This window comes from Gallus gallus, chromosome 3, assembly GCF_016699485.2.
Source record: "Gallus gallus isolate bGalGal1 chromosome 3, bGalGal1.mat.broiler.GRCg7b, whole genome shotgun sequence".
NCBI lineage: Eukaryota > Metazoa > Chordata > Aves > Galliformes > Phasianidae > Gallus > Gallus gallus.
The window spans coordinates 89149500-89169023 of NC_052534.1; the positions used below are offsets into that span (position 1 = coordinate 89149500).

Consider the following 19524-nt stretch of genomic DNA (forward strand, 5'->3'; position numbering starts at 1 on the left):
GTCAGCTTTGGAAATGAATTCGGTGGTGAAACGCTGATCATTAGCATGTCTCTGTCTTGACTCCCCATGTCAGATATTCTTGTATGTGCAGTGCTACCCCTATTCCTTTTATGGCATATTCATACTCTACATAAATAAGATATTTGAAGTGAAGTACTGAACTACTCAAAAAACAACTTACCTTCTGGAAGATTTTGACTAATGTAAGTGATATACTGAAAGAAAATATGAGTTTATGATACTTGACACAATAAAAAAATTTATCCCAAAGCACTCACATAATTACAGACATTTTGAGAATGGGCCATTATTCCGTACTAGTAGCAGCAGCCCCTTCTTTCTTGTAAGTGCCATTTGAAACTATCAAAACTACTTATCAGCAGCAGACTTTTTAAAAAGTTAAATTTAGATAAAATGAATTTTATGACCCATGGAAATTCCCCCTAGATTTCTTTCCTATAAAGGACAAACAAGCCAGGCAACAATTTTGACAGGAAGTGTTTGAGTATTAAGTGATGTGTACTGCACTGAAATTCTAGTAGGATGTGTAGAAACAATACACTTCAAAGGTTTGCTTAGAAAAAAAGAATGTCATAGCTCTCTTGGGAGTAAGACATGGGAGGAGAACGTTAATATAGTGAGCTTTGTGCAGTCTAAAACTGTCAAAGCCTGACCCCTTTAAAATAGAGCTGTCAGAACAATTAGTTTCAGAAAAAAAAGAAAGAAAGTCATAATGAGGTGATAGTGAAAGAAAATCCTTTCGTCAGTTCTGAAACGGGATACGTTTTTTTACTGAGTGAAAAGAGTCCTAGGGGCACACTTACAATACGTATAACATACAGTAACGCTTGGAGAAGATTCTTTACACTGAAAATGTAAGTAGTTTGGAAGGACAGAGAAGGTGATGGAAAGGTCTCGTTTGATTGCTCCGAAAGCTTTTGATTTTGGAATGGCTTCATTGGTGGTGCTTTCTAGAGTACAGACTTTTGTCATTCAGCTCTGACAAACACTTCCTGTCAAATTCCAAACTATCAGGAGATCTGTGTTTCAATGGCCAAAATGAGTTGTCTGAAACAAGACAGTAGTTAATTGTTTGAACTTCCTATTGAAGTACTGAACATACTGATGCCATGCTCCTAATTCTCTTTACAATTTGCAAAGTGTATGTCTTCAAAAGGTTCTTGTTAGGTTGTTATTTTCTCCTTATTTTCTAAATGGGAAAATGAGATGTGGAAAGTTAAGATTTACAATTTTGAATATTCTGGATCTGGTTGATCTACTGAGGATAGATCAATCTCTGTAAAACATGAACACAGTATACAGGTCAGCTTTAAATTTTGTCTTGAAAAGAGAGTGATATTAAAAAAAATCATTTAGGTTGTTTTAAATTTTGTATCACTTTTGCTTTCTCTTTTTTAAAAATTCAGATCAGCAACATGTGGAAAAAAATGTCATGTGGAAATTACTTCAATCATTTGGGGAGTGGAGGGGACATGCTGCTCTGTTCTCTCTGGTGACAGCAACAGGATGGGAGGGAATAGCATGGAGCTGTGTAAGGGATGGGTCAGGGTGGATATCAGAAGAAGGTTCTGCACCAGAGGGTGGTGGGGGTGGTGGGCATGGAACAGGCTGCCCAGGGCAGTGGTCGCAGCCCCAAGCTGCCAGAGTACAAGGAGTGTTTGGACAGTGCTCTCAGGCATTTGGTTTGAATTTTGGGTGCTCCTGTGTGAGGCCAGGAGCTGGACTCGGTGATCCCTGAAGTTCTTTGCAGATCATTATATCCTATGATTCTACAAAAAGTACATTATTATATATTTTGAATGGATCTGAACAGTTAATGTGCAAAAGAGATAATGAAAATTTGCCATACCATTACATGTAACTATTCAAAATTTTTCTGTGTCACGAACAGCACATTTGAACCTGTGTACATTCTTGGAATAAATTTCTAGGCATAAATCTTCTGTTTTATTTACAGAAGGAACACTGAGCACTATCTAAACTGATTATTAAATACATTAATGTTTGGACAGTATTGTGTTTTTTTAGATACCTCCTTCTTTCTGCAAAGGAAAAACATGCTATTTGTAATAAAATCTAATCTATTCAAATATTTGCTAGTGTATTTTATTTGCCGCAAGGTCTGTGCTAAAAATGTGACACCAAAATAGAGTAGGGTTATTTGGTGTGGTTTTTTTTTTTTCCTTTTTTTTTTTTTTTTTTTTTAAGTGGCAATACTACTGTAATCCAATTTGTAAAAACATTAAAAGAAAGATTCAGAAATTGATTTATTTCCCCCCTTGGGCTATTTTTGTGTGCTGTGTGGCTTCTAAAACACTTGTTATCATTCCATTTCCATTTTCTCTGTCTTCATTTCACCGACTTTTGTGGAGGTGCTCTGATACTGTAATAAAAGGTGAGCCTGTAAAACCTAGGGAGCTGGAAATGTGGGTAATTTTTCAGTTATTAGTGGCTGGTCTGTGAAGAAAAAAAGAGTGCTCTTCACAGACTTTTTCCTTTCCAAACTCCATTTAGCGTAGAGCCATTTGTGTTCCTATGATACAGTTTTGAGCTTTGGGGTGATTTTTTATTTTATTTATTTTTTCTTTCTTTTCAAATGAAAACTTCTTTACATTTTTCATTTCCAAACCACTCACAAGTGGCAGCATGAGTATAATCTACAGTGTTATGAGTGATCTAGGGTGGATTCGTAAAGAAAAGTTTCAGATAAATTACATCTTCATTTATTCTGAAGTAGAATCAACTGTTGATTGCTGCAGTGTTGTTTCCAGTCTCATTTAGCTCTCTCTCTAAAGCCTTATGACTATGAAATACAAACTAGCTTCAGTACTGACGTTGTATAAAATAGTGGGTCAGTCTACCATTTTGTGGATTAATGCAACTTATCTACCTTTGAGAAGACAGAAAGTGACATCCACGTGTGACATTAATCAGACAAAACACTCAGAAATATAAGCTTAAACTTAGCAATGCAAACAGTTTGTATGATTATATCTTAAATTGTTTGACAAAGTGTGGGTGGCATAGAACAGAATGGCTTAGGTTGGAGGGGGCCTGAAAGATCATCCCATTCCAACTCCCAACTGTTAACTACTACAATAGTCTTATTGCTGTATTTTTATTACCATTTTCATTTGACTTTTATTAGTGAGCTAAAACATGTAGGGCTCTAGGTAATGGTCCAGAAGATGTATTTCAGTCCATGAAAGATGTTTATGTGATTTTCTAAAATAGGATTTATTTGGAGCATAGTTATTAATTAATTGGACAAAATCACGTTCTTATGTATGCATGTAACTTCTACTGGGTGCATTTGGTTTAATATACCAGTATACTTCAAAGGTGTTTTTGGTCTAAATGCTATTATGGAAATGCATATTTTATACAGAATGTAATCCAAGACAGAAAAATTTTCTGCTTTACATTGGAAAAAAGGTTTGCTGTCAAATTAAAAATGTTGTTAGCTGTTTGTAGCTGGGAAAGCAGTCTGCTCATATAATTGTTAACCCTGAACACCTGATCTTATGTAAAATGTTAGGTTCTTTTCTTAAGCACAGAGTCATTAGCTCTATAGTAACTGAAGTAACTTCTTTTTAATAATGTGACTTCCCATTATGCAAGATCTTCTCAGCATGCGAGAGCCATATCAGATCTTCCATGTGATCCCAATTCTGTCCACAAAGTGATGGACGTTGTGACCTCCCAGGCCTCCTCCAGCAGCTGCCATCCCTGCCAGAGCCCTGAGTCCCACCACATTCTTCACACTTCCAGTTCCCTCACAGATTCGTGTTTATTTGGCATTGGAAAATTCCTGTCACGCTTTTCTGCTCCCCTACAAGTATCTGCTAGCTGCAGTCACAGGCTTTGCAGGTTCAGGATTTTCTGCAGTGGATGGAGGTGCTGCTGCTGTGACCATTAGTGGTTATCTAGAGAAGCTAGCTTCTTTTTTTCTTAAGTTTGTTGAAATGGTTAAGCCTGCAGCTTCTTTCTGCTTTCTAGCTAAACGCTGTGAGTTTTGATTATGGGGACTTCCTTGGCCATTACTGTACAAGCTTTTTGCTCCTGTTGCTTCCTTCTTTCCCCTACTATGAGAATATTAATTTTGTGATCTTGCAATTAATATCTAGTCAAGCCAAACTCATAGGAAATATCAGGAGTTTCCACATTATCATGGAAAAAGTGCATGCAAACTTAGTTATATGATAGGCTTGAATTAAAAACTATTTTTTGCCTGTTCAGAACTGAGACTGTAGATGTAAAATTTCAGGAGTAAGAGCACCAAAAAAGAGATAAGCCTTTTGTATACTGTATGTTGTTTAAAAAAAACAAAACAAAACAAAAAAACCTTTATACGAGTTTGGACTAGTGCCCCACTAATGAAGTGTGCACACCTTAACCAAATCTAATTAGAAGGAATGAGAAGCACCTGATGTTAATTATTAAAATGAGAAATTGAGGGAACAGGTGGGGAGGTTTTTTTTTTTGTGGTGTAGTGAGCTATGGGAGATAGTTGCTGGGAGAAGTCAATTTTTTTTTTTTTTTTTTTTTTTTTTTTTTTTTTTTTTTTTTTTTTTTTTAATGGAAGTGTGAGTGGGATATTGGGAACTAGTGGAACAGCAGCAGCATAAGACCTTTGCTATAGGTCTGGCATGTGAGGGAGTAGTTGATGTTGTTGGAGTCTGTGTTTGTGGAGAATAGTACAGGGGAAGATTTAGTACTGCTGGAGAAAGGAAAGAGGTAAGGAACTTTTACTGTTGTTTTCTTAGGAAAGAAAGCTAATCAACCTTTATCAATGTCAAGAGTTATTGCCAGGAATTTTCTTTATACTGGAGTGGTGGAAAGTTGTGGAGGACTGATCTGGGGGTCTATCAGCTGCAGCATTTCCTCCATGTTTTTTAAGGAGAGTGAGTCAAGGTTAACTTACATTTAAGAAAAATGACCAAATTAGTGCTTCTGGATGAAAAACCTGACCTTAGGCTGTTTGCTTTATATTTCTTTCCTCTTCTTGTGATGCAAGTTAAAGAAAAATGTTGAGGAGGGGAGTAGTGGAACTTACACACCATTTAGAAAATATAGATATTGTACTAATTTTATAGTAGTTTCTTGTGCTTTTCTATGTGAAATGATATTTCACTTTTTGCATGTAACAGAATTGATGTAAATTATTTTAATAAGTCTTCTGTGGTTTTGTATGTGACAAGTTACAGACTGGTTTGATGAAGTAGGCTTGTTTCTTAGCTTTACGTACTATTAAGTGCCTTCACCTATGGTTACTATTCTCAGTGCTTGTAGCCAGTACAGACAGGAGCTGGCCTCAGGGATGCCATCTTTTGATGATGAACAAAATTAGGGGAAATCTATATATATGCTTTAAGAGTGAGCTCCTCTGGCTTCTTCAGGTGCTGTTTAATGAAATTGGGAGGCCAGCAAGAGTATGACCCTTAAGAACAACTGTGGACAGCTTTCTTTTATTATTTTTCTGGGTTTTTTGTTGTTGTTGTTTGTTTTTGATTTCAAGAAGAGTAAAAAAAAAAAACTAAGAAAAAACTTTTTTTCTTTTTAATTATTGCTGGCCAAACTTTACTCCCCAATAGCAAGTTACAGCAGTGAACAAGGGAGATGGAAGTTCTCCAGGATTTGGGAAATAATGCTGCATACGTTTGTTTCTTTGTGGTTATACCTTGTTGGTGGGCATCATTTGCGTGACTGTAAACTTGCATAAGAATAGTTATATAACATCATATACTCTAATTTTGATCTACACGATTTCACCATAAAATATACTACCTATTAACCTTGAGAAGTGATCTTGTTTACCTATGATCAGCTTTCAACTCTGAACTCTATGCAAAGATGTTGGGTATGGAGAAGACTTAAATGATAGGACTGCAGTACCATGCATGCTCAGACAAAGCTGCATGTTTATTCTCAGCTATTTGCTCTCTAGGATACTTTCAGTTGGCAAGTATCAATTCTTTTCCTTTTTTTTTTTTTTTTTTGGAAGTTAACAAAAGTTGTGACTGGATGAGCTTTAAAATAATACCTCTGACTTGTCTCTCAATTTGTTGAAGGGATCTTCAGGGATCATAAATGTGACCATTCATAAAAAGTCATATTATGAATACATATCCTAAAATTGTGTTTGTAACGTTGCAGCTTTTGTAGAAGTTCCAAAGGTTCTGACGGAACTTGGCAAACAAAGTGGGAAACATGGCTGCTCCTCTGCAGAATTCCACAGCACCTGGAAGTGATGAGGATTTGGTTCCCCAGGGGTATAATGGGATTAATTACTTTCCTAAGCACAAATCTTCAAAATACTCATAGGCATAAGTACACATAATGGAAATATTATACTGAGTGAAATATACCTAATGTACCTGATTCTAAGTCTTTTTTTTCCTTTAAAGAAGTTACAGAACTTTAAACATGCAGTTTGCATAATGCTACAGGATAGGCTGAGAACACAATTGCATGCACATTCCTACAGTATAGTGCATTTTCTTGAAGGTCAGCACAAGATGGCAAGACAGCTATTTTCTGTGGCAAAACTTTAGTTACCTTCGTCTCTTAAATTACTGCATTAGCTTCCCTTCTGGCTAAGTTCAAGCAGTTTAAACTGATTCGGGCTAGTAATTACTAGAATTACAAGGATAACATATTAAAAATTTGGCTTTAAAATACATAAAATTTAAGCACAGTTGAAGAGATGATGTGAGCAAAGAATGCTACAAAAGCATTGAGTGAGTGCTGGCAGCCGCAGTTGCGGGGGTGAGGGATCAGGGTAGCTGGCTCCAACAGCCCTTCCTTAGGGCACAGCTGGGCCCAGCAGCCAGGATGGCAGTGCCTCTGCAAAACAGGTTTAAGAGAGGGTAGAAATGCTTCAGAGCTGAGTGTGAGAGGAAAAGAAGCATGAGGAGCAACCCTGTGAAGGCTAAGGTGAGAGAAGGAGCAGGGAGGAGGTTCTCCTGAGAGACAAGATTTCCCCTGTGGAGGAAGCTATGCTAGAACAGATAGGCCTCCATGGGCTGTGCCAAAGCAGGTGGGTATTCCCTGGAGGAACTGCAACCTGTGGAGAACCCATGCAGGACCAGGGAAAAAGTGAGAGGGAAGGTGTGAGAGAGAAGCTGTTACGGAGTGATCACAGCCTGATGCTGCTCCCTGTGTTGAATGAGGGGCTGTGGAGGTTGAGTTGGGAAATGAAGTGGAGTTAAAGCAGGGAAAAAGGGAGTGTGGGGGAAGGTTTTGACCTTTTTGTTTTTGTTTTTCCTCCACTACTCAACCCTATTTTAATTGGCAATAAATAAGTTTTCCCTGAGTATACTTGGTCTGTTCTGGTAACTGGTAAGTGATCTCCCTGCCTTTAACACCTCATTCCTGCTGAGAGGAGGGGAGTGAGAACATGCCTGGGTGGGGGGGTCTGGGAGCTGACCAAGGCCAACACATCAGAAAAACACCAATGAGCTATTTCCATAATAAATGCCAGGGATCCATAGTCATATCTTGATTTTTTCTTTTTTTTTGTCTGGCCCCTAATGGAATCATAGAATCACCAAGGTTGGAAAAGACCCACAGGATCATCTAGTCTAACCACTCACCCATCACCAATGGTTCTTGCTAAACCACGTCCCTCAACACAACATCCAAACATTCTTTGAACACCTCCAGGGTAGGTGACTCCACCACCTCTCTGGGCAGCCCATTCCAGTGCCTGACCACTCTTTCAGAGAAGTAGTATTTCCTAACATCCAGCCTGAACTTTCCCGGGCGCAGCTTGAAGCCGTTCCCTCTAGTCCTATCACTAGTCGCACGAGAGAAGAGGCTGACCCCCAGCTCACTACAACCTCCCTTCAGGTAGTTATAGAGAGCAATAAGGTCTCCCCTGAGCCTCCTCTTCTCCAGACTGAACAATCCCAGCTCCTTCAGCTGCTCCTCATAAGGCCTGTGCTCCAGACCCCTCACCAGCTTTGTTGCCCTTCTCTGAACATGCTCCGGGGCCTCGATGTCTTTCTTACAGTGAGGGGCCCAAAACTGGACACAGTACTAGAGGTGCGGCCTCACCAGTGCTGAGTGCAGGGATACAGTTACTTCTCTGTTCATGCTGGCAACACTGTTTCTGATGCAAGCCAGGATGCCATTGGCCTTCTTGGCCCCCTGGGGGCCAAGCCCCCTGGGCTACTGACTGTGTGATGATGGATACCTAGAATGTGGAGTTTTTCTTACTTTTTCCTGATATAGTAGCTCTGGGATAATTTCCAGTTAAGCCAAATATGAGATAACACTAAATAAGACACACTGAAATAAATTTAAAAGGTATTTGACTCTTGTGATGTGGCAAGGAATTTCTGGAGAGCTGCAATAAGGGTGCTGTTTGATTTGCTTCACTTGCTTTTAGCACTATTTTTGAGGTAGCATCTCCCTGCAGTTTTGCATTTTTATGTGGCATGGAAAGTTTGAGCTTGTGGTTGTCCTCATTCAAATTAAAAATTTAGGAATAGTGTTGAAATCCTGAAAGGTTATGATTGTGATGGCAGGCAGCTCTTTAGTGTCTCGTGTAACACTTACTGACCTCCATACATTTCCGATAGGGAGCTGAAGACAGCAGTAAGTTTTACCCTTAGCTACTGTCTGTTAAAGGCTCAACGACCATTCCCTCATCTGCTCTCTGTATGTACATTATGTGCTCCAGGCCCCTCAGCACCTTGATAGCCTTGCAGAGCACTTGCTGCATCTTGTTAATGCCTGTTTTGTACCAGGGAGTCCCCAGATGTTCCCTCACAAGTGGAGATGTGAGCAGAGTGAGATGAATCTGCTGGGTATGCTATTGCTATGCTGTGTCTTATATATGTATGTATGCATATATAATGTATGTATGTCGACCTTAGTAGAAATGTCTGAATGACAAGATCTATGAAATGACAATGCAGAAAGAAATACTTGTTTCTGAGTTAAAGTCTAACTTCAGTACTGGTGTATCATTGTGTCTTCTATTATAGGTTCTGTTTCTTCTTTATGAACCAGCCAACTATAGTCCATCTATAGTTAAAAAGTGTTTTAGTGTGTGCTTTGTGCAGATTCATGCTGTCGAAAGTTAAGGAAATGGCAGTATTTTGAAGTATCACCATATGTTCATTATGAAGCAATGCAAGTTTATCAAATGGCAGTTTTATTAGTGGGGCTTTCTTAGCACAGACCTGTCTGCTTGAACCGTTCCCATTCTGGCTGCAGTAAAGGCCTAGACATTAATTGCTAGAGTATATTTCCAGACTAAAGGAACATTTGAAGATGTGTGATTTCTTCTGCATGATAAAATGAATGTGCAAAACAAGTAATGATTCATCAGCTATAATTACCTAGCAAACATGTTAGTAAGGGGAGAAAAAAGACTTGGTAGGTTAACAGTGTTTTCCTTCTGGAAATTACTTCGAAGTATATGAATAACACCCTAGATTTTAATCTGCTGTCTAGTTTTTCTCAATTTCTTGGCACTTGATGTCAATTTATTTGTACATGATGATAAAGGCTTTCGGGAATATTCTGGACAGCAAGAGTACTGCAGAAGCACTCAGATAATGTATTGAACAACAGAAACACAGAAGTCTTCTATTTGAGATTTTCCTGTTAATTTTTGTTAGGATTGCAGTAACAATATATATGTTGGAAAAAAAAAAAAACATATTTAAAATCAATATATTATTTCCTTCAAGTTTATTACATACCTACCTATTCTTTGGTCTGTAAAAAGTTTTAGGTATGGTGATTAAAGTTGTGAATGAGCATATTTATCATCCTTTAATGTAAATTTCAATGTCAATTAGATGAAAAGATGATCTGGTATTTCAAAGGGGATACTACAGAAGCTATTTTAGTTAATAGTAAAGAGTCCACATTACAGGAGTGATGCTTATTACCATCATGGAATCAAAACAGGAAGTCCTAGAAACAACAGCTCAAATGGGCTCAAGTGGGGTCATATATAGAATCAGAGAATCACCAAGGTTGGATAAGACCTTCAAGATGATCCATTTCAGCCATCCATTTACCACCAGTATTTCCCCACTAAACCATGTCCCTTAGTACAGCATCTAAATATTTCTTGAACACAGTGACTTAAACACCTCCCTGAGCAGCCTGTTCCTGCATGTAACCACTTTTGTAGAGAAGAAGTGTTTCTTAATATCCAACCGGAATCTCCCCTGGCACAACTTGAGGGCATTCCCTGTATTGCTAATTAGGCAGAAGAGGAAGCTGACACCCACCTCACTGCAATCTCCTTTCATGTAATCGTAGAGAGCAATAAAGTCCCCCTGAGTCTCCTTTTCTTGAGGCTGAACAATCCCGGTTCCCTCAGCTGTTCCTCATAAAACTTGTGCTCCAGACCCCTTATCACTTTGTTGCCATTATGAGCTAAAGCCTTCTGAAGTGGAGCAAATACTGACCAGGAATCATGTAGCTAAGCTGCATAGTTCTGCATTTATGTAATTTCTTTTTGAGTTATTTCCTTTTTTTTTTTTTTTCCTCCTCCTTGCTTATGCATTGTGAAGCATTGAAGCAAGTTGTATCTTTTCATGTTTCAACTTGGTTTTTCCTCCTTCCCCCACAATAGATACCAGTTTCCTAAAACAGAGCACTTTGAAACCCTCCTCAAAGAAAGAGAAAACATGCATGTAAGATCAGAAAATACATATCCTAAATTAATAATGAACTGTCATAACTGTACGTTACAAATGTAGGGCAGTAGTGATCACCACTATGATTTATTAAATAGAACAAGAAGAATGTTTCTCTAAGAACTGTAACATCTAGATAGATAGTGAAGGTGACAGAACATACAGAAGCCTGAATGTAAGATCTGGCAAGCTGCATGGTAGTTCTGCAGTTTTGAGTTTGAGGAAAAAGTTGTATTGGTTAGGTTTGAATTGAAGTAAATGAGGTGGAAAGAAATAGAAGTAGTAGGTTGACAAGTATACAGAAGGTGAAAAGATTAGAGCAAGCTGTTTATTAGTGCATGGAAGACAATGTTTAAAAAGGAATAAATTGCAGAAAGCTTTCCTGACTTAAGTTGATTTGACTATATGCCTTCATCTGTATTTATTAAAGTTCTTCTCACTCATTCTGATCTCTGACTCATCCAAGTTGCTGTTTATTTTCCAAAGCTCAGAATTGGAGAGACAAGGCAGCAGCTGACTGGTGTATTTCAGGCGTGGATTTTTGTCTTGGATGTTTTCACATGTGAGAGTTAAAGGTGGTCTGAAATAAAGCTAGGCTGAAATTCTAAAGTATAACAAAGTTTTATATAATTATTTATGTTCCCTCTTCTGGAGGTGTAAGGTATAAAGCTAACCATGTCTACTGGGGAGAGGAGACCTTTACTTTATTTCTTTTAAAGGTTTTAATTAGTCATACCTCTTCTATTGCACAGGTTATCTGGATTTCAGCTTCCATCATCTATTGTGAGCACAGGTTCCATCCTCACCCTCTGTTTCACCACAGACTTTGCTGTCAGTGCTCAAGGTTTCAAAGCTATCTATGAAGGTAAGAATGATTTTCTTATTTGGTCTTCTACTTGGAATACATTTTTGATGCTGAAACGTTTCAATTTTCATTGTTTAGGGTTTGAATCATTGACAATTGCATAACCTCTTCTGGCATATTTAAATGCTACTACATGGACAAAGTCTTCATTTTGACATTTAATTCAATCAAGCTAATACTTGAATTTCAGCTGGGATTTTTAATCAAATTTGTCAGTTTTCTAAAGCTGGATTAGGAAATGCTTACATTTAAATGGGTTTCTTGTTATTTCCTGAATTTCTTCTGAAAGCTTCTTTAGGCAGCGCCTGACTAGAGGGATTTAATGATAAAAATGAAAAAAAAAGAGATGGATGTTAACTGGTCCTGAAAATCAATAGATAATCTTCTAGTGGGGAAAACTTGCATATGTACATATGTTATGTTCTGTGTATTCTTTCCCTTTATTCTCCAAAACCAAAGCAATTCAAAGCCAGTTCTGTGGAAGATACTAGCATACAGTGATGACTGAACAGTTCTGGGAGAAAAAATAAGTCCAAGCATTTCATATCTTCTAGTGTTAACCAAGAGTTAAGCTCATAAAATTGGACTGGATCAGTTTTTGTAAAGTGATGACTTGTATAGAAGTTTTGAGATCTGCAAACTTTGGGAAAATGATCAGATACAGTAGTATTAAGTTAGTTGCTTGGGTAGTGAGGACAGTTTGAATGCAACTTCAGGATTGCATTTAAACTGTTGTGTGAATGTTAGCTTGGTTGTTTGTGCTTAATTTTCTGCACTTTTTCCTGATTGGGATGGGTTGCTTATCAGTTTGTCTTTCCCTGGTATCTTTTCCCCTTTTGCTTTGTCCTCTAAAGTTTTGTCAGCTGAATAGCAAGAATGTCTCCATCTTTTTTATTTTTGTAGTTGTTGTTTAAGTTTGGATGAGGGCTGTGATGAAAGGCTAGGAAAGTTTAGTATTTTTCAAGTTTTATTAGGTAAGTTGAGAAGGAACATGGGTCATCACAAACACCAGCAACTGCTACCTCAGTCTGAAGTTGCTTTCTACATAGATGTGTCTTTCTCTTGTAGCAGTTGCATATGGTAATATACTTCATCCTTCTATGCGAGCTAAGCAGTTTGTTTTTTCATATGGAAAAAGATGGTGAAGAATGCTAAAGGATGTCTCTTGACTGTCGTCTTTGGAACACATGCACAGAGCCACAGGCTGTAATATAATGACCCTTCCTGCTGGCCTACTTTCTTGTAAAAAACACAGCAGGGAAATCTGTAATTAACAGCGACAGATAGCACCACACTCTGGTTAAACAACACTGCCCCCTTTGAGATTTAATGCTGTAAATCTGGCGTTGTTCATGAGCTTTACATTGGCTTCAGAATATGACAACCGACTCCCAAAATATGGTGGGTGTCATTTAACAGAGAGCATTGTAGTTTATGGACAATCAGAGGGGGCGGGTGGCTTGGGAAGGATTTGCACTAATGGGGTGTTAGGTGTTCATTTTCTGAAAACTGGGACTAATTTCTGTATCAAACTCATAACTGCTGTAAGGGACAATAGACTCACTAAAGACATATAATTTAAAAAAATCCTATAACTCTCTCTGACCACTCTTTTTATTTTTATTTTTTTGCTATGATGCCATATGTAATTTTGTGAGTAGGTAGGTGATTGGCCTCTCTGAGACAGCTGAATACAATCCAGATGTTAATAGTCACTGCAAGTCTTAATAGCCACTCTGCTGGCTACCTAAGCTGGTTTGCTTTTAGTAAAAGTATCTAGTTGTCCCTGGTGTTAGCCTGCTCTTTATTCTTCTCTGGAGTGATTGAATTACTGCTCAGTTGGAAGCATTGGGAGGATTGAAGTGCCCCTGGTTGCTGCCATTTAAGACTTTGGGACACCGTGGTTGTAACAATTTGAGAAATGCAGTTTTAAACATCGTAATTGGAGTGAAGCTTTAACAGCATGTCAGCTGGCAGAGACAGCATGTTTAAAAAAAATAAATATATTTATAATGATACCTAAGGGAGTGCTTTCATAACAGAGATTTTTGTATGGAAGGTAGAAAAGTCTACAAGATTCAAAAGTAATTATTGAAACAGGGAAATGCCTTTGTGTCACTATATAAAGGCAGGCAAAGGAAACCTCCTGGAGTTGTACCACTTGTCTTACAGTAGTGGATGAAGCAGGTGTGAAAAATTCAAACTAATTAATTTGCATAAACTTCCCATGTTCTGGGAGTCTACAGAAGTGGTGTTTTTTTTTTTTTAAAAAAAACACTTTTGATAGATCCCTCTTTCACAGGCATAAGAAAACTTCATTTTATAAGGATTGCTATCTTCATACGTTCAAAAAATATAACTGATAAGTGTCTTCAAAGTTGGCTGTGCTATTGAAAGTTGGTACTTTAAATGTGATCACATCGGGTGTCTTGACAACAGTCCTTCCTGACAATCAGGAAGGATTCTTTGCTGTGCTGAGCTTATGCTTTTCAGAGCAGAGGCAGTGCTGTTGGGAGGCTTCTGCCTTACTCTCTGAAGGATGCTCTTTTGAACTTAGACTATAGTGGCTGAGGCTAGGGCACTGAACCAGGAAAGAAGGTACATCAACCACATTTCAACAGCCTCTGAGGAAATATGCCAGCACCCACTGCAGGGAGAGAGCACTGCATGCCACTGCCTGAGCTGAGATTCAGTTTTATGTGTTCTAGCGAATATATTCCCAATTCCCTGCTTCCTGTGCAGAAATGAAATACTTGAGTCCTTTGTGTTTTCACAATATGTAAAAACAATGAAGCTAGTGAAATCACATACTAGTATTCTGAGCACTTGAACGTTATTTGAACCTATCTGACTCTGCCTGCTGTCATCCATATGCCACATGAATATTTATACTTAATGAAACCTGATTTTGCAGCAGTACTCCAGCAAGAGCCATCTACTAGTGTTAAAAAGACACTGATGTAGCTAGGCAGTTGCCTGGATCTTAGACTGAGATATAGGTTTACTGTATCATTACTTCATCAGGTTTATAGATCTGCTTACAAGAGACTACTGTTTTAACTACAACATTGATAATACTGAGGTCTTCCTCAGTGCAGATGGGATGCTTGAATTATTCTTTTCTGGCAACTTTCATCCATGAGATTTTAAGACATATCACCATCAAAACATTTATACATTTCAGAAGTAGTCAGTTCAACTTAATCAGCTAAACAATTTATTGACCGTTATTGTCACTTATGGGTAATAATTAAATCTAAGACTAAAGGTTTGGGGTTTGGGAATTGAATTATCTTTCTGTAATGTGTTTATTATTGATGATGCCTTACATTGTAAGAACGTTACATTTAGCCCTTAGTGGGGAGGGGGAAGAACAATAATATACTCACAACTGGTGCAATTTTGTTTAATTCCCTGTTTAAAATAAATAAATAAATAAAAATCCTGCTTCTTGAATGGAAATAACAAACTTTTTTTTTTTTGAAGACGCTTTTTTCAGCACTGTTGTATTGTTGTAGTAACTTTCTCTGGAAAATTCAGAAGTGTTCTTCCCTTAAAGAACACTTGCATATGGTTGGAAATAAAACAACAACAGCAAAAAATCCTATTTTAAATGAGGGCAATATCTGAAATGTTTTGCACATGTATACTTTAAATAATGCATGGTAAAATGGTTATATAATATTTCTGTTGCTAAAGTATTTTCTGCCGTGTATTTGTTCAGTGAATGCAGCTGTGAAGAACACAACATTTTGAAAGGTGGAAAAACTTAATTCTTGATATGCTGATACTCCTGTTTCATCATCTCCACATGCTGGGGGCCCTAAGCCTGGACACAGTACTCCAGATGGGGTCTCTCAAGGGCAGAGCAGAGGGGAGCAGTGGCTTTTGTCTCCCTGCTGGCCATCCCTCTTTTGATGCCACCCAGGATACCATTGACCTTCCAGGCTACACTGCCTTCTGCTACTAAACACTAGATTGCTCTTAGCAATCACTGGCTTATTTTAGACTATCTTGATTTTGGTTGTTGCTGCTGTTTTTGTCTTTAAATACAGTTTGTAATGTAGAGTTTGTGGGCAGTGTTCAATTCTGGTATATCTGGTTTGTTTAATGTGTGCTAGTATCTTTCCTTTGACCTCTGTTCTACAGCATCAGGTTTTCTTTGCCCAAGGAGGAACTCTTGCATTTCCCTCTATCTTACCTGCCCTTAGGGTATACTGCCTTTTTTCTTTTGGTCTTTGAATTCTCAAAGCTTTCTGCTCACATACAGCATTAACATTTATACTCGTAGTCACCTCTTCGTGCCTCATGGATCTTCCCTCAAGCTTCTTTTTAAATTCTTTTCAGCATCAACAGTAGAATGTGGTGATACACTTCTACAGTGAATCTTTGAATTTTTTTTCCTCTTGTTTCTTCTCCCTAAATATGTCACTTGGTGTGCTTTTTATATTAATTATTTTGAGTGAATATTCTAAACTTCTTTTTTAAAATCATTGAAACTCTTCCTCACCCAAGTTGGAGACAATAACCTCTTGTAATGACACTATGAGTTCAGATAGTTATCTTGAGACTGTGGTTTCCCCATCAGCAACGATGCACTCAAAATAACAGGCCTCAGGGCTGGAGCTAACATTCCTCCTTCACTCAGCTTCTCCAGTAGGAGTCTTGGTTGGTTTGTTTGCTTTTCCCCAAGTACCCAAATATCTTTAGAACCCTTTTCATAGAATCATAGAATGTCCTGGGTTGAAAAGGACCACAGTGATCATCAAGTTTCAGCCTCCCCCCGCTAAGTGCAGGATCACCAACCACCAGATCAGGCTGTCCAGAGCCTCATCCACCCTGGCCTTGAATGCCTTCAGGGATGGGGCATCCACAACCTCCTTGGGCAACTTGCTCCACTGTGTCACCACCCTCTGAGTGAAAAACTTCCTCCTAATATCTAACCTAAATCTCCCCTGTCTCAGTTTAAAACCATTCCTCCTTGTTCTATCACTATCAACCCATGTAAACAGTTGTTCCCCCTCTTGTTTATACAATCCCTTCAAGTACTGGAAGGCCACAGTGAGGTGTCCCCTGGAGCCTTCCCTTCTCCAAGCTAAACAATCCCAGTTACCTCAACCTTTCCTCACAGGAGAGGTGCTCCAGCCCTCTGATCATCTTAGTGGCCCTCCTCTGGACCTGTTCCAAGAGCTCCATGTCCTTCCTGTACTGGGGTCCCCAGGCCTGGACACAGTACTCCAGACAGGGCCTCACAAGAGCTGAGTAGAGGGGGACAATCACCTCCCTCTCCCTGCTGACATTTCTTTTTTAATGCAACCCAGAACACAGTTGGCCTTCCGGGCTGCAAGCACACACTGCTGGCTCATGTCCAGCTTCTCGCCCAACAGGACCCCTAAGTCCTTCTCTGCAGGGCTGCTCTCAAGGTAATTTTCCTCCAGTTTGTATAAATACCTGTTTTTTTCCCTGGCCCAAGTGCAACACCTTGTACTTGGCCTTGTTGAACCTCATTAAGTTCACATGGGCCCACTTCTCCAGCCTGTCCAGGTCCCTCTGGATGGCTTCCCTTCCTTCCAATGTATTGACTGCATCACTCAGCTTGGTGTCATCTGCAAACTTGCTGAGAGTGGACTCAATTCCATTGTCTGTGTCATTGATGAAGATGTTAAAGCATTGATGAAGATGTTAAAGAGCACTGGTTCCAAGACCAAGCCTTGGGGTGCAACACTCGTGACCGGCTTCCACCCTAACTTGGAACCATTGATCACAACCCTTTGGCTACAACAGGCCAACCAGTTCCTAATCCATCGAACATTCCATCCTTCAAATCCATACCTCTCCAATTTAGAGAGAAGGATGTGGTGAGGGACCATGTCAAAGACTTTGCAGAAGTCCAGGTAGATGACATCTGTTGTCATTCCCCTGTCCACCAATGCTGTCACTCCATCTAAGAGTGACTTTTAGAAAAGAATATAGCTCTTTTTCACAGGGTTGCTAAATGACAGGGTTTTCCTGCTTAACTGCTTATGAGTCTGTGTTAATGGCTGTAGAGTTCTTGAAATAAACTATCCTGCATTGGTAAGAATGGTCACTACTCCCTGGAAATGATCGTGTTCAGGACATGCTCCTTTATAATGCCCCAATAACATGAGGCAAATATGTCATACTGAGAGTGGGAAGTTAATTTGGTAGGACAATTGACAAGACAACCAACTTTTACACAGTTTAGGTGTGTAACTATCCCCTCTATCTGTAAGTTTGAGTAGTAATGGTTGAAAATCTGAGGGACTACTACTGTCTTACTCATAGGTGGTGTGTTATCTGTAACTATACTGTGGTTTTCAGAGGAAAGTGCAATTTAAATTCAGGTAGGGTAAAGGCTCAGACTAAGTTTTTGTTTTAAAAAGCACTTATTGGGTAGTGAAAGCAAAACTACTGGTACTATAGTAAAATAGCTTTTGTATTCTTGTGAAAGTATCTGTCATGGTTTTATGATTTCTGGTTACTGGTATTCCACATTATAACATTGTGTAGTGCACTGGGAGTTAAAGTGTTAATGCTCCAGTTCTGGGCACCTGTCCAGAAGAGAAGAACTGCATTCCCCAGGGGGCTTTGCAGATTGTCTTTGGCCATAACATCTATTAATAGGCTAACGTATTTGCTTTTCTATTTTTGTGTCTTGCTTACTCTCGTAGTTTTCTTCTCAAAGTTAGATCTGTGTAAAAAGCATTGGAACTGTTTGTGTTCGGACACGAAGAAGTAAACTGAAAGTTTTAAATAATGAAATACAGATTGAAATGGGATCTGTTTAAACTGAAATTCATAGTTCCATCTCTTTGGAGCAGAAGTAATTGCTTTCTCTGAATTGAGTACAAGTTTCCTTAGTAAATACAAATGACCAATAGTGACACCAGTGCTTACACAGAAACAAACAAAACAACCAACATTTTTCCCTTTTCAAACTTCCTTAAAAGTAAAATTTTTTTTTTTTGAAAGCTACAGTGTGAATTGCTGTCAATGGTGTCCTAGGAAAGAATCCTAGGGCAGTTAAAAATAAAACTGATGCTTTTGTTTCCAAATACGGCATAATGTGTGTTAGCAGAATCTCAGGACAGGAAAGTCTTTGTTGTATGGAACTCCTAGCTAATCTGGAATGATGATTTAGTTGTCAAAAGTGCTCACTTCTGTTGTAACAGCTGCAGAAGAATATCTTTCATGCATATGTGTATTCAGAGAACAAAAAGGGAATATAAGTTTCCCTGTGAGGAGGGACAGGTGGAAAAACAAAAAGCCTGTTTGTGTATTGAAGAGTATGAGTAGATCTAAAATTTATGTGCATAGATATTAAAAAAAAAAATACTTGAAATAATGAATCTAAGTAACTGAAGCTAGTATGTAGAGGCAGGTACTTGTCTGCTCTTTCCCATCTCACATGAATCAAAATATTTCATGGTGAAGAAATTATAACTGAATTTAAAACAACTGTACTCCATACCTTAATTAAGAAAAATTACAGGGTGTAGCTTCCACTGTTAGTGGAAGAAGTGGAGATTCCTTTTTCTGAAAAGACAATTTCCTTGCAGCAGTACTTGAAGGACCTGAAGTCAGAAATCTGGATTGTTATTTCCTAGACTGCTGAGGGCAGAAACTTCAGAACTGGATGTTCTAGGAAATTCTTTCCTAGAAAGAAGTGTGCAATGGAACTTTATATGATTCAATAAGTCCTACTTGAATTGGCAGAAAACAAATGAAATTCCATAGAATTTGCTATCAACCAATGATTTTTTTAAATTTATTTTTATTTTTTATCTGAAGGAAAGAAGTATTCTGTAAGAAGCTGGCCTGCTATGTTATTCTACTGTTGAACTGTGTCAGCTGTATTGTGCTTTCCGGCTTGAATAGCTCAATCTCTAATGTAAAGACAGCCTTTGTGTTGCTATTAGCTGTTGAAAAGGGGATTACATGATTTAAGGT

At 38.5% G+C, this 19524-nt stretch overlaps 1 protein-coding gene across 2 annotated transcripts in view; it reads left to right on the plus strand.

Moving 5' to 3' along the window:
• CSMD1 (CUB and Sushi multiple domains 1) overlaps nt 1-19524 on the plus strand; it is a 1033500-nt gene that overhangs the window by 325558 nt on the left and 688418 nt on the right. For both annotated transcript variants that reach the window (XM_015284920.4, XM_015284921.4), the window contains exon 3: nt 11441-11553. In XM_015284920.4, coding sequence (XP_015140406.2) covers nt 11441-11553 — 113 coding nt within the window. The remainder of the gene's footprint in view (nt 1-11440; nt 11554-19524) is intronic.